Source organism: Triticum urartu, chromosome 4 (genome assembly GCF_003073215.2).
Source record: "Triticum urartu cultivar G1812 chromosome 4, Tu2.1, whole genome shotgun sequence".
Classification (NCBI taxonomy): domain Eukaryota; kingdom Viridiplantae; phylum Streptophyta; class Magnoliopsida; order Poales; family Poaceae; genus Triticum; species Triticum urartu.
The window spans coordinates 367,499,365-367,512,026 of record NC_053025.1 but is presented as its reverse complement, the minus strand read 5'-3'; the positions used below and the strand labels follow the sequence as shown (position 1 = coordinate 367,512,026).

General features: G+C 47.0%; 1 protein-coding gene across 1 annotated transcript; it reads right to left on the bottom strand.

The window, feature by feature from the left end:
• Positions 1 to 1,933: 1,933 nt before the first annotated feature.
• Positions 1,934 to 3,845, bottom strand: LOC125551689. The gene is made up of 3 exons (XM_048714981.1): positions 3,653 to 3,845; positions 3,046 to 3,281; positions 1,934 to 2,951 (listed from the first exon to the last, which is right to left on the bottom strand). The coding sequence occupies exons 2-3, from the start codon at positions 3,223 to 3,225 to the stop codon at positions 2,622 to 2,624; spliced, it is 510 nt and encodes a 169-aa protein (XP_048570938.1). The 5' UTR covers positions 3,226 to 3,281; positions 3,653 to 3,845; the 3' UTR covers positions 1,934 to 2,621.
• Between the last annotated feature and the right edge of the window lie 8,817 nt (positions 3,846 to 12,662).

Genomic DNA, 12,662 nt, shown 5'->3' with positions numbered 1-12,662 from the left:
GAGGGTGGAGACGAGGTGGGGTAGTGGAGTAGCGGGGTCCGCTGTACCACGACAGGGGGGTGGGGGCACTGCCAAGTGGAGGTCCTTCCCGGCAGGAACCGGCGGCGTCCGAGGTGGACAGAGGGTGGGGGCACCCGAGTGGAGGTTCTTCCCGGCAGGGACCTGCGGTGGCGGGGGCGAGGAGGCCAGGAGGGGTCCGTCGCTGGATCCACCGGACCAGCCGCAGCCCGTCCGTGACGGGCGCGCGGGGGGGGGGGGGGGGGGGGGGGGGGGGGGGGGGGGGGGGGGGGGGGCGGGGTGGAGGCGCAGGACGGGTCGTTGATGTGGAGGGGAGGGGATGCCGGCACCGGATCTGCGGCCGCCCGGCTCCGGTCAGGGAGGAGGACGGGGTCGAGGAGGATCCATGGGGAGCGAGACGAGGTGGAGCGGGGTGCATCGTCCGCCGAAGAGGATGAGGGTGGCGAGTGGAGTTATGGGTGCTGCGAGCCGAGAGAGAGCCGGTTCTTTTTTACTTCACATATAAGATTTGTATGAAGTCAAATATCATAAAGTTAGACCAACTATATATTAAAAATATCAATTGACAATATGAAATCAACATCATCAAATGGGTCATGAATTTAATTTTCATATATTTTAACTATAGTATTGTAGATGTTGATATTTTTTCATGTAAATATGTCAAACTTTACAAAGTTTAACTTTAGAGAATCCTTGTATGCAAAGTAAAAATGGACCGGAGGGAGTATAATGTGTGGGGGAGTATTCTCTTTCCTCACCATTTTCTTTTCCTCCCGCGTTGGAGCTTGCCAGTTGGACGGCTGAACGGTCATCATGCATTTTTAAAGCTAAAACATTTTTTTGTTGAAAAGGACAGACAAGCACCTGACGGGTGGGGGCGTCATGGGCTTTTAGGTTAGCTCTGATTCCACTGATTGTGCTCCAATTGCAGCCGAAAGTGTGAGGTTGACAACCAATTTGACAAAAAACCAGCAGGGCGCAAAATGCAGCTATCAAGAGTCAAGAGCTTATGTTGTGTCTTACTTTAAACATGGCGAGGGAAAATCAGAGCAGCAGTAACTGAGAAGTGTAAATAGACAGAAAAAAAATCAAAAATATATCTATACATGGGTCTTTTTATTTCCTTCAGTTTCTGTGTTTGAGTCAGTCTGAGACATAAACAAAAATATCTCAAGCATCTTCAGGGTCTACTATATATTCTCCTTTCGAAAAGGCCTGGCCTGAGATCCAAACAAAGATTACTTTACTTCCGGTGAAATCCTGCGTTTGAATCTGTCCTCAAGTGCACTCAAGTTGCCATGCCCCTTGCTTGCTTGCATCCTCCTGCCTCCTTTTCCCTCCCAGCCTCACACCTTTTGAGGTGAGATCACTGCATCTACGTCTCACCTTGTGGCAGGCACAAGACGCCACAAAGCATGTGGATTTTGACTCGCAGCAGGTGGCAAGATAAGAACGTGTGCTGCATGCTTTTTCGGCCTGTATTTTACTGGTGGTAAATAGTGCAACTTGTTCACCGTTGCAGCTGTTGGCAGAGCATCTGCGTCAACAACTTGGTTGATTGATTGACCGCCCCAATAAATCCAGTGGATTCAACACAAAAGATTCAGTACTAGTAGTAGTACCACATCTACATCTCAAAGAAAAGGACACACTTGGGGTGAAGGCCACAAGAAAAACCATGGTATTTCATCTTTGGCCCTTCAGATCCCCAGGAGCCAGCTTGAGATTATTAGCCACTCAGGGAGGCTATTTTGCATTAGTCATTGGCTAGTCAGCATCCTTATCACCTACGTGTTGGTTGAGCACATGGAAACCATGTGTTGTGATGGGGCTCCAACCACCAAGAAATTGAGAGGTGACGAAAAATTCCAAAAAATAAAAGATGTCACAGGGGATGGTGATAATCATGGCATGAGATATTACACATATTGCTTCAATGAAACGATATATTACATATACAGAGAAAACGATATCAGGAATACATCATTCATGCCTCTCACACAACTCACTCATTGACTTGACTTAAACCTAGCTGCTCTCTCTTCTCTTCTGGTAGCCACTCTTTTGTACACATCTCCATGGCCTTGCTGGCCCTGGATTTCTTGGTTGCATGGACAAAAACAATTCCATCATAAACCAAAAATAAGCATGATGACAGATGAACTAGGACAGGTACCTAACTAATTCCCAACCCCTCCCTCCAACCTAATTGAATGACTAATCCAGAAGGAAGGCAAAGGGACTCATGAAAAAATTGATTCATACAAAGAGGGCTAAACTTCGTGTTTCTTGTGCCCTCTGTCCCAGATCCCCCCTTCTAGATTTCTTCTACCCCGTCCCCCCAAACTAGAGCTCCCAAATTTACATGAAGGGCACCTGCATCTGAACCTGAAATTTATTTACATACAAAAAGATTTGTGGTAAAATTACCTAGACTCATTATACTTATGGGATTTGATTGATGGATTATATAGTTTTTAGGGGTTAAATTTTGGACTTAAGCTCCTCTCACTCATCTCCTCACTCTCATCTCTCCCTCCCAAAGCTTTTGCACTACTGAGGGGAGAAGATTTCCTGGTTATTCGATGTTGTATGTGCATCTAGACCATGGCGGCGATGCCATGGCCACGGCCGCTACGGCCACCGTCGAGGCAGTCAAAACCCTCGACGCGGACGGCTGGCTGGAACACGCGAGCGCACCCAGCCGAGGAACGGGGCGACATCGGCGGTCCCGCCGGGCGTGGGGTGGGACGGACCACCACCGGCGCTGGCGTGACCGGCGACATCACCGGCCACCATGGCAGGGGACTGGACGGGCAGTCCATGCCGAACCGGCTGTCGTGGACCACCGGGTTCGAGGCCCGCCGCGGAGGCGAGCCACAGAACAGCGGCGGCTGAGGGGACGCCGCGGAAAGATTGCTCTCGTCGCCCTGCAAGAACCGGAGCAGAAACATCAGCGACCCGTTGGAGAGAAGCCACGCGAGGAAATCATGGATCTTGGGCCGAGGCGGAGAAAGAACTCACCTTTGATAGGAGGAGGTCGAGCAGATCCATGCCGGCGCCCGCGTCAGAGTGGCCGCTCTGGTGGCACCGGAGGGGCGCGACCGGGCGGCGCGGCTTGGGGCAGAAGAGCGGGCTCTTCGCGTCGGTGGCGGCAGCGGCGGCGACCGGGACGGGGCTCTTCATGGCGGCGAAGTGGCTCATGGTTTCTTTTTTGGGTTTTTTTGGTTAGTTGATTAGATCCGGAAAATTTACAGACCCTGCAAGAACAAGAACAGCCAAAGAAATTGCTCAGTTTCACCTCTAAAATCGTTCAATCTTCACACGAACGAGACACCAAAAACATTTGCTAACTAATCTGATTTTTCCCCACCCACACAGAAAGAAATCAAAAGAAACTGGAACTTTCCAGAAGATTTGTCACAGAAGAACAAATCCTCTCGGTTTTATTCTCTCTTTTTGCAAGAACATGTGGTGGGTTCCCAAGATCTGTAACAAAACCTATCAAGAAAACAGAAAGAACGAGCCTCACCTCTACCCCAGACCACACAACACAGATCCCCAACAGAAGATGAGAAACTAGAGGGAGAGAGATAAATAGAGAAATGGGGGAGAGGAGGTTGATGTTTACCTGAAGCTTCGCCTCTGGATTTCTCTCCTTGGATACAGGGGGAGAGAAAGGAGGAGAGCCAAAACTGTTGTTACTCCTACCAAGAAATAAAAATAAAACAAAAGAAGAAACTCTCAGGATTATGAGAGGAGCGGGATGGGCGTGCCGATGGGAGGAAGGAAAGGGAAGGAGGGGATGGGAGGCCTTAAATAGCCAGGAAACGGGGAACCACACGGGGACAGCTTACCCGTAGCAAGTGGCAAATATTGTTATTTTCTCTCTTTTCTCTTTCTTTCATATAAAGAAGGGAATCCTTGATAGTAAAAAAATGGGGAGATATTTAATAATTGCATATGGGAAGCAGGTTGAGCAAAAGCTGGTAGGGGGCAAGAGGAAATTATTTCGGCCTGCACGGCAAAACTGCTGCCATAATTGAAGCAATAAACAAGATGGGACCTTTTTCTTCCTCGATTGGTCATGGAGGCCACCTTTTCTTTCGGTTTCTTTTTATTTGTGTAGGAAGGCTGGTTTTCGTGCTTCTTTGAATGATTTGGTCTGTACGCCACTCCACCACCCCTTGTTTCCTTGTGTACTTGCTCTTGAATCCTAAGCTGTCTGCCAATAATTTTGATATAATTTGTATCTCTGCAAAGAGGTCTCATGTGCAGGAGTCTGATCTTTGTAGCGTAGTTTTTCCTTATTTTTAGAGACATTATCTTTGTAACATAGTACTTCCTTCTCTCTGGTTTATTGGGCTCATCTCATTTTCTTGGTTTTACCATATTATAAGTCTTATTTTCACTTCATTCCACCACATGTTCACAATCCAAGTTGCATTAAATTGATGCATGCAAAGATTAAAAGAAACCAACCAGTGCATGTAACTATTCCTACTCATTTGGTGGTCATCCATGCATATATTGTAATTAATCCATATTAAAATTTGAGTAATTTTATAAATTACGAGATACTCCACTCATCATCTGCATTGATTGACGAGATTTTAAATTCAAGCCCTATAAATCGAAAAGGAGGAAGTACCACCATTTTGGATCTAAAATGATGAGACCGGACAAACCTGGCCATATGAGTCGTGCTTATAAGTCCAGCTCGCGGCATGTATTTTTTGGCACGGCACGAAGTGGCACGCGGATACATGGGTTGGGCCGGCCTTCAGCACGCCATGTGCCAGTGTTGATTCCTAAGGTCAAGCTTTAAGGGTGGCCTGACACGACCCTTTTAACTGTGGCGCCATTTTAGGGGTTTTTTAGAGCTGTTTTGGACGTTTTAGGGTATTTCTACAATTGTTTTAGGGATGTTTAAGCCTTTTAGGTCTTTTTTGGTAGTTTAGGCCTTTTATGTCCTTTTTGGCCTTTTTAATGTGGGTCGGTGTGCGGGGCCGATCCTCCATCCAAACTCTTCGAGTTGGCACGACGCATCCTTTTTATAGAAAGGCCGACATGGGTTGTGTTGTGCCTTGCCTTATCCGAGGCTTGACGGGTCGTGTCGACCCAGATGGTTAGGTTGGACCTGAGTTACTTCTCTACTCTCTCATATATTTGTTTTGTTTTTCTATGTACTGCTCAACAAGGTTGCTCTGAAAAACCATGTTTATCTTAGAGCAACTTCAACGTTGATCATTAAATTACCCACAAATATCTGGACCGGGCCATCCACACACTTTTGACCATTCAATGGCGGTTACCAAATTTGTCCCGACTGAAATCCCGCAAATTTGCGCCAATTACAAGGAGTTTGGAGAGTTCAGATGGATGTCACGTCATACTCGGCCAATGCGGCTTCCCGCACCATGTCCACTCCGGTCTAACGGGTTCACCGCAACACACGAGCATCCCGCCTGCCCCCATTCACTCTGGTAGATCCAACTCCCGTCTACCCGCATTCTTGGCCGTGCCATGACCTAGAAGCCTACTACGGCTTAAAAGCCCACGAGGCTCCTCCCTGCAAACAGTACGTGCATAATCATCATCCTACCCCGCACATCCAGTGGCTGCCGCACAACACCAAACCTTCGCTTGCCGCAACAAGCAAGAAGTCTGACGCCGAGAAGTGATCGTCAGTGAGCGAAACCGGATTCAGGGACAGCTCCCTAACCCGGGAGCCACCTTGGGTGTTGGTTCCCCTGCGGGTCGATTGGGTGTCACAGTCGGAGGAGGGGTTGCAGATGTTTTAGGAGGAGCAAGCGGAGGAGGAGGAGGCCTCCCTCGTCGCCAAGGAAGAAAAGAAAGATCGACGACAACCTATGATTCCACTTTTCTCACCTCCGTTGCCTCACAGCTTTCGTCAAAATACAAAACAACTTCGTCGCTGAGGCCCCTGGAGCTCATGCTAGATTTGGCCGTCGAGAGGCAGTTTGTGGCCCCATGCGTGGACCACTACGTGCTCGTTGGCCCCAAACATCATGGCCGAGCACCTACCCGACATTTCATGACAGGATTATTTTCCATGGTCATGTACTGTAGTGCACCGACGAGACTGCGGTACTCCAAAGGATCAGAGACGGGTGCATCGTCGGAAGTAGAGAGCTTGGCGCGGATGTCCACCGATGTGACCACGGGCTTGCAGGCATGCATGTTGGCACGCTCGAGCAGCTCCTCTACGTACTTGCGCTGCGACAGGTAGAAGCCACGCTCGCTGCGGGTGATAGTGATACTCAGGAAGTAGTGCAGGGGCCCGAGATCTTTCATCGAGAACTCCGCGAAGAGTTATCGCTGCAGGTGTTGAAGAAGTGCAGTCGACGAGGCGACAAGGATGATGTCGTCAACATACAGAAGTAGATACGTTGTGCCACCGTTGTTGTGGGGGACGGACAACAAGGGATCTGCGTGGGCATTGGAGAAGCTGATCTGGCGAGCATACGTGGCGAAGTGGGTAAACCAAGCGTGAGGCGCCTGCTTGAGGTCGTACAATGATTTATCAAGAAGACAAACGTGGTCGGGGTGGGCGGCATTGACGAACCTGGCTGTCTGTTGACAGAGGACCTGCTCGGAGAGGCGGCCATGGAGGAACGCATTGTTCACATCCATCTGGTGAACAGGCCAGTTGCGGGAAGCAGCAACCATGATCACCATGTGAATGGTGGCAGCCTTGACCACAGGGAGAGGCTGGGACAAGCCGCGAATGACCCATCGGGCTTTGAACCACTCCAGAGTGATGTCGACCTTGAACTTGTGCCAGAACAACCACTTGCCGCTGACGATGTTGGCGCCGACTGGTCGGGGAACGAGCCACCACGTCTGGTTCTCCATCAAGGCCCTGTACTCCACCTAAATTCTAGACAGCCATCATGGATCGCGCAAAGCAGCATGCACACTCTTTGGGAAGGGGGAGATGGAGGTGTTAGTGGTGGTAGAGGTTGTTGTGGTATTTAGGGTTTGGGAGGAATTTACCAGCCTGCACGCGGGTTTGCATGGTATGGCTGGGAGGTGGCGGGGGAGCGCGACGACGGGCAGTGGGTGTGCGAGGGGAGTGGGTGGTGTTGGGAGCTGGCTCGGGATTCGCGACATGGTAGCGGAATTAGGAGGGTGCGGATCGGCTGCCATGGCAGCAGTTTCCGGGGTCGGGTAGGAGGTTTAGGTGTTGGCGGATCCGGCGCCATGCCAACGAAGTTAGGTGAGCGTGGATCGGCTGTCGTGGCAGCATTCGCGCGAGACATGGAGAATGGTGTTGGTGTTATGGCAGCGTTTGGTGCTATAACAACAAGGCGCTCGTGTGGGCGTTGATACGTCCATTTTGCATCATGTTTACCTACTATTATTTATAATGTTTTTATGCATAATAATGCTTTTTGTAGTAATTCTAATGCTTTTTCTCTCATATTATGCAAGGTTCACACAAAAGAAGGAGAATACCGGCAGCTGGAATTCTGGACTTGAATAAGCTGAAGGAAATATGCCCTAGAGGCAATAATAAAGTTGTTATTTTATATTTCCTTATATCATGATAAATGTTTATTATTCATGCCATAATTGTATTAACCGGAAACTTGATGCATGTGTGGATACATAGACAAAACACAATGTCCGTAGTAAGCCTCTACTAGACTAGCTCGTTAATCAAAGATGGTTAAGTTTCCTAACCATAGACATGTGTTGTCATTTGATGAACGGGATCACATCATTAGGAGAATGATGTGATGGACATGACCCATCCGTTAGCTTAGCATATCGACCGTTCAGTTTTATTGCTATTGCTTTCTTCATGTCAAATACATATTCCTTCGACTATGAGATTATGCAACTCCCGGATACCAGAGAAATACCTTATGTGCTATCAAACGTCACAACGTAACCGGGTGATTATAAATATGCTCTACAGGTATCTCTGAAGGTGTTTGTTGGTTGGCATAGATCGAGATTAGGATTTGTCACTCCGAGTATCGGAGAGGTATCTCTGGGCCCTCTCGGTAATGCACATCATGATAAGCCTTGCAAGCAATGTGACTATCAGTTAGTTGCGGGATGATGCATTACGGAATGAGTAAAGAGACTTGCCGGTAACGAGATTAACCTAGGTATGAAGATACCGGTGATGGAATCTCGGGCAAGTAACATGCCGATGACAAAGGGAATAACATGTGTTGTCATTACGGTACGATCGATAAAGATCTTCGTAGAATATGTGGAACCAATATGAGCATCCAGGTTCCGCTATTGGTTTTTGACCGGAGAGGTGTCTCGGTCATGTCTACATAGTTTTCGAACCCGTAGGGTCCGCATGCTTAACGTTCAATGACGATTTTGTATTATATGAGTTATGTGATTTGGTGACCGGATGTTCTTCGGAGTCCCGGATGAGATCATGGACATGACGAGGAGTCTCTAAATAGTCAAGAGGTAAAGATTCATATATAGGACGATAGTATTTGGACACTGGAAGTGTTTCGGGGGTACTGGGTATGTATCAGGTCTCTCGAAGGGGTTCCGGGCACCCCCCCCCCCCCCCCCGACAAAGAATTGGGCCTATTGGGCCAAGAGGGGAAATGCGGCAGACAGCATGGGCTGCTGCGCACCCTTGCTGGCCGAATAGGAAGGGGAAGGGAAAGGAGAAGAGAGAAGGAAGGGAAGGTGATGTCTACTATGCAACTTTATTCTTGTAGAGTCGTGTTGGGCCTCCAAGCGCAGAGTTTTGTAGGACAGTAGCAATTTTCCCTCAAGTGGATGACTGCTACCTCTTGAGCATGCGTTGGTTTTTCCTTGAAGAGGAAAGGGTGATGCGGCAAAGTAGTGTAAGTATTTCCCTCGGTTTTTTAGAATCAAGGTATCAATCCAGTAGGAGACTACACGCAAGTCGCCTAGTACCTGCACAAACAAACAAGAACCTTGCAACCAACGCGATAAAGGGGTTGTCAATCCCTTCAGGACCACTTGCAAAAGTGAGATTTGATAAAGATAATAAGATAAATATTTTTGGTATTTTTGTTGTATAGATTGGAAAGTAAAGATTGCAAAGTAAACGGCGACAGAAATAGCTAATTGATGGGAGACTAATATGATGTAAAATAGACCCGGGGGCCATAGGTTTCACTAGTGGCTTCTCTCAAGATAGCAAATGTTATGGTGGGTGAACAAATTACTGTCGAGCAATTGATAGAAAAGCGCATAGTTATGAGAATATCTAGGCATGATCATAAACATAGGCATCACGTCTGTGACAAGTAGACCGAAGCGATTCTGCATCTACTAGTATTACTCCACACATTGACTGCTATCCAGCATGCATCTAGAGTATTAAGTTCATAAGAACAGAGTAACGCATTAGGCAAGATGACATGATGTAGAGGGATAAACTCAAGCAATATGATATAAACCCCATCTTTTTACCCTCGATGGCAACAATACGTGCCTTGCTGCCCCTGCTGTCACTAGGAAAGGACACCGCAAGATTGAACCCAAAGCTAAGCACTTCTCCCATTGCAAGAAAGATCAATCTAGTAGGCCAAACCAAACTGATAATTCGAAGAGACTTGCAAAGATATTAAATCATGCATATAAAAATTCAGAGAAGAATCAAATATTGTTCATGGATAATCTTGATCATAAATCCACAATTCATCAGATCTCGACAAACACACCGCAAAAAGAATTACATCGAATAGATCTCCAAGAAGATTGAGGAGAACTTTGTATTGAGATCCAAAGAGAGAGAAGAAGCCATCTAGCTAATAACTATGGACCCGAAGGTCTGTGGTAAACTACTCACACATCATCGGAGAGGCTATGGTGTTGATGTAGAAGCCCTCCGTGATCGAATCCCCCTCTGGCGGAGCGCCGGAAAAGGCTCCAAGATGGGATCTCACGGGTACAGAAGGTTGCGACGGTGGAAAAGGTGTTTCGTGGCTCTCCCCAATGGTTTCAGGGTATAAGAGTATATATATAGGCGAAATAAGTAGGTCGGTGGAGCTACGAGGGGCCCATGAGGGTGGGGGTGCGCCCTCCTGCCTCGTGGCTTCCTCGCTCCTTCCTTGATGTCCACTCCAAGTCTCCTGGATTGCATCTGTTCCAAAAAAGATCCTCGCGAAGGTTTCGTTCCGTTTGGGTTCCGTTTTATATTCCTTTTCTGCGAAACACTGAAATAGACAAAAAAACAACAATTTGCACTGGGCCTTCGGTTAATAGGTTAGTCCCAAAAATAATATAAAAGTGCATAGTAAAGCCCATTAAACATCCAAAACAGATAATATAATAGCATCAAACAATCAAAAATTATAGATACGTTGGAGATGTATCAAGCATCCCCAAGCTTAATTCCTGCTCGTCCTCGAGTTGGTAAATGATAAAAACAGAATTTTTGATGTGGAATGCTACCTAACATAATTTTCAATGTAATTTTATTTATTGTGGCATGAATGTTCAGATCCGAAAGATTCAAGACAAAAGTTTAATATTGACATAAAAATAATAATACTTCAAGCATACTAACCAAGCAATTATGTCTTCTCAAAATAACATGGCCAAAGAAAGCTTATCCCTACAAAATCATATAGTTGGGCTATGCTTCATTTTCGTCACACAAAAATGCTCTCATCATGCACGACCCCGATGACAAGCCAAGCAATTGTTTCATACTTTAGTAATCTCAAACTTTTTTCAACTTTCACACAATACATGAGCGTGAGGCATGGACATAGCACTATGGGTGGAATAGAATATAATGATGGGGGTTGTGTGGAGAAGACAAAAAAGAGAAAGTCTCACATTGACGCGGCTAATCAACGGGCTATGGAGATGCCCATCAATTGATGTCAATGCGAGGAGTAGGGATTGTCATGCAACGGATGCATTAGAGCTATAAATGTATGAAGGCTCAACAAAAGAAACTAAGTGGGTGTGCATCCAACTTTCTTGCTCACGAAGACCTAGGGCATTTGAGGAAGAATGTCGTGGTTTTGTCATGGCAGATGTCCTCGTGAAAGGACTTAGTTGTGGAGCCATCGCTACGGGTTAGCTTAAAGGGGTTAAACCGGACAAGGGACACGAGAGTTTTATACTAGTTCGGCCCCTTCGATGAAGGTAAAAGCCTACGTCTAGTTGTGTCGGTATTGCTAGGGTTTCGATGACCAGGGAGCGAATCCGCTTTGCCTGGCTCTCGAGTTGTTGTCTGTTGTCCCTAAACCGCTGCCGGGTCGTCCCTTTATATACACAGGTTGACGCCCGCCGGTTTACAGAGTCCCGAGGCCGGATCATAAACGTGTCCGGCTCGGTCTCTATCCTTCCTATCTTACAATGCAAGTTACATGAGAAAGTCGGTTTATATCTATAGGCCTTAACCCGCCTTTGGGCCTTGGGCCTTCATAAAGCGCCACCATCCTTACATCTTCATGGGCTTCTAATCTTCATAGAGTTAACCCGGCTAGTCCTGGCCGGTTTGCATCCAGTAGTAATATCCCCAACATTAGGCCCCAGATTGATTTGAACTTGTTCATGTCAATCTTCAACACTTCGAAAAATTCTTGCCATGGCACCTTCACATGGATCTTGTAAACCGTCGTGATGTCATCCTCCAGGATCATGACAAATCGCCATGACATCACTTGTTATATAGGAATTATACATCTCACCTCTAGTTAATGAGCCTCTGACAATCGAGGTGACCACTCCATTATCCATCCAATTTTCGGGCTCCTTGATTCTCGCGCCTGTCACCTCTCCATTTAGCTTATAAATAGACCCAATGGTCATTTTCTTTTCCCCCCTTTGTCTCCTCGCTTCTTATTCCTCCTCGCGATGCCCCTGCACCCGAGCGCCGCCGCCGCCGTCGAGCTTCGCCTTTGCATCTCCGTTGGTTGTTGCATCGACCTGGTTGCATCAGAAAGATGCGGCGCATCTCCGCTACCTCAACCGCTGCTGTAAGCCTCTCCTCTTTCCTCTGTAGATCCATTAGGGTTCATGTCGCTCTCCTCGTGTTCTTCGTCAACCCATAGATAGCAGAGCTCGATCTTGACGTGTTCCGCATAGTAGCTATGGAACTACTTATCTCAGCCATTTGATCCAAACCTTAAATACATCGTAACTTGATCTGGACCTTTTGTGAACTGCTTCGGAACCAAACTTTTAAGTCTCAATATTTTTCCTTTTCCTGACTTACGGTAGATCCAACATTTCAATGCAATCCTGTGAAACCTGTTTCCCTCGCTTAGGTATTTTTAGATATGTACCCTTTACACCAATATAGGCGGTTTAACTTTTTGAAGTATGATAATCCGGCAGGTACCATTAGTCCCCCTTTAAACCGCCAATTTATTTATACTCCGGTATAACAATATGTATATACCTTTGCCTCTGTTCATTCCTTATCATTCATAAATACCCTGTCATCGGTTTACCAATTTGCACATACTTTGGATTCCTTCTCCTTGTTGTAACTTGTGCATCACCATTAATGAATCGTAAATCGACATTATTTTCTTCCCAGCCTTTCACTTGCAATGGCCAAGCAGTTTTATTCCTGCAACTGGGTCCCCTCCCGGGTTACTGAAGAGCAACTCAACGGAATGGTCAAGATTGGCACC

What these genes read in the sequence shown, in the direction of transcription:
- LOC125551689 (XM_048714981.1), bottom strand. Translation starts at nt 3,225, where the DNA reads ATGAGCCACTTCGCCGCCATGAAGAGCCCCGTCCCGGTCGCCGCCGCT. An exon ending in TCGACCTCCTCCTATCAAAG is followed by an intron (nt 2,952 to 3,045) that starts GTGAGTTCTTTC and finishes CGGTTCTTGCAG; the next exon opens with GGCGACGAGAGCAATCTTTC.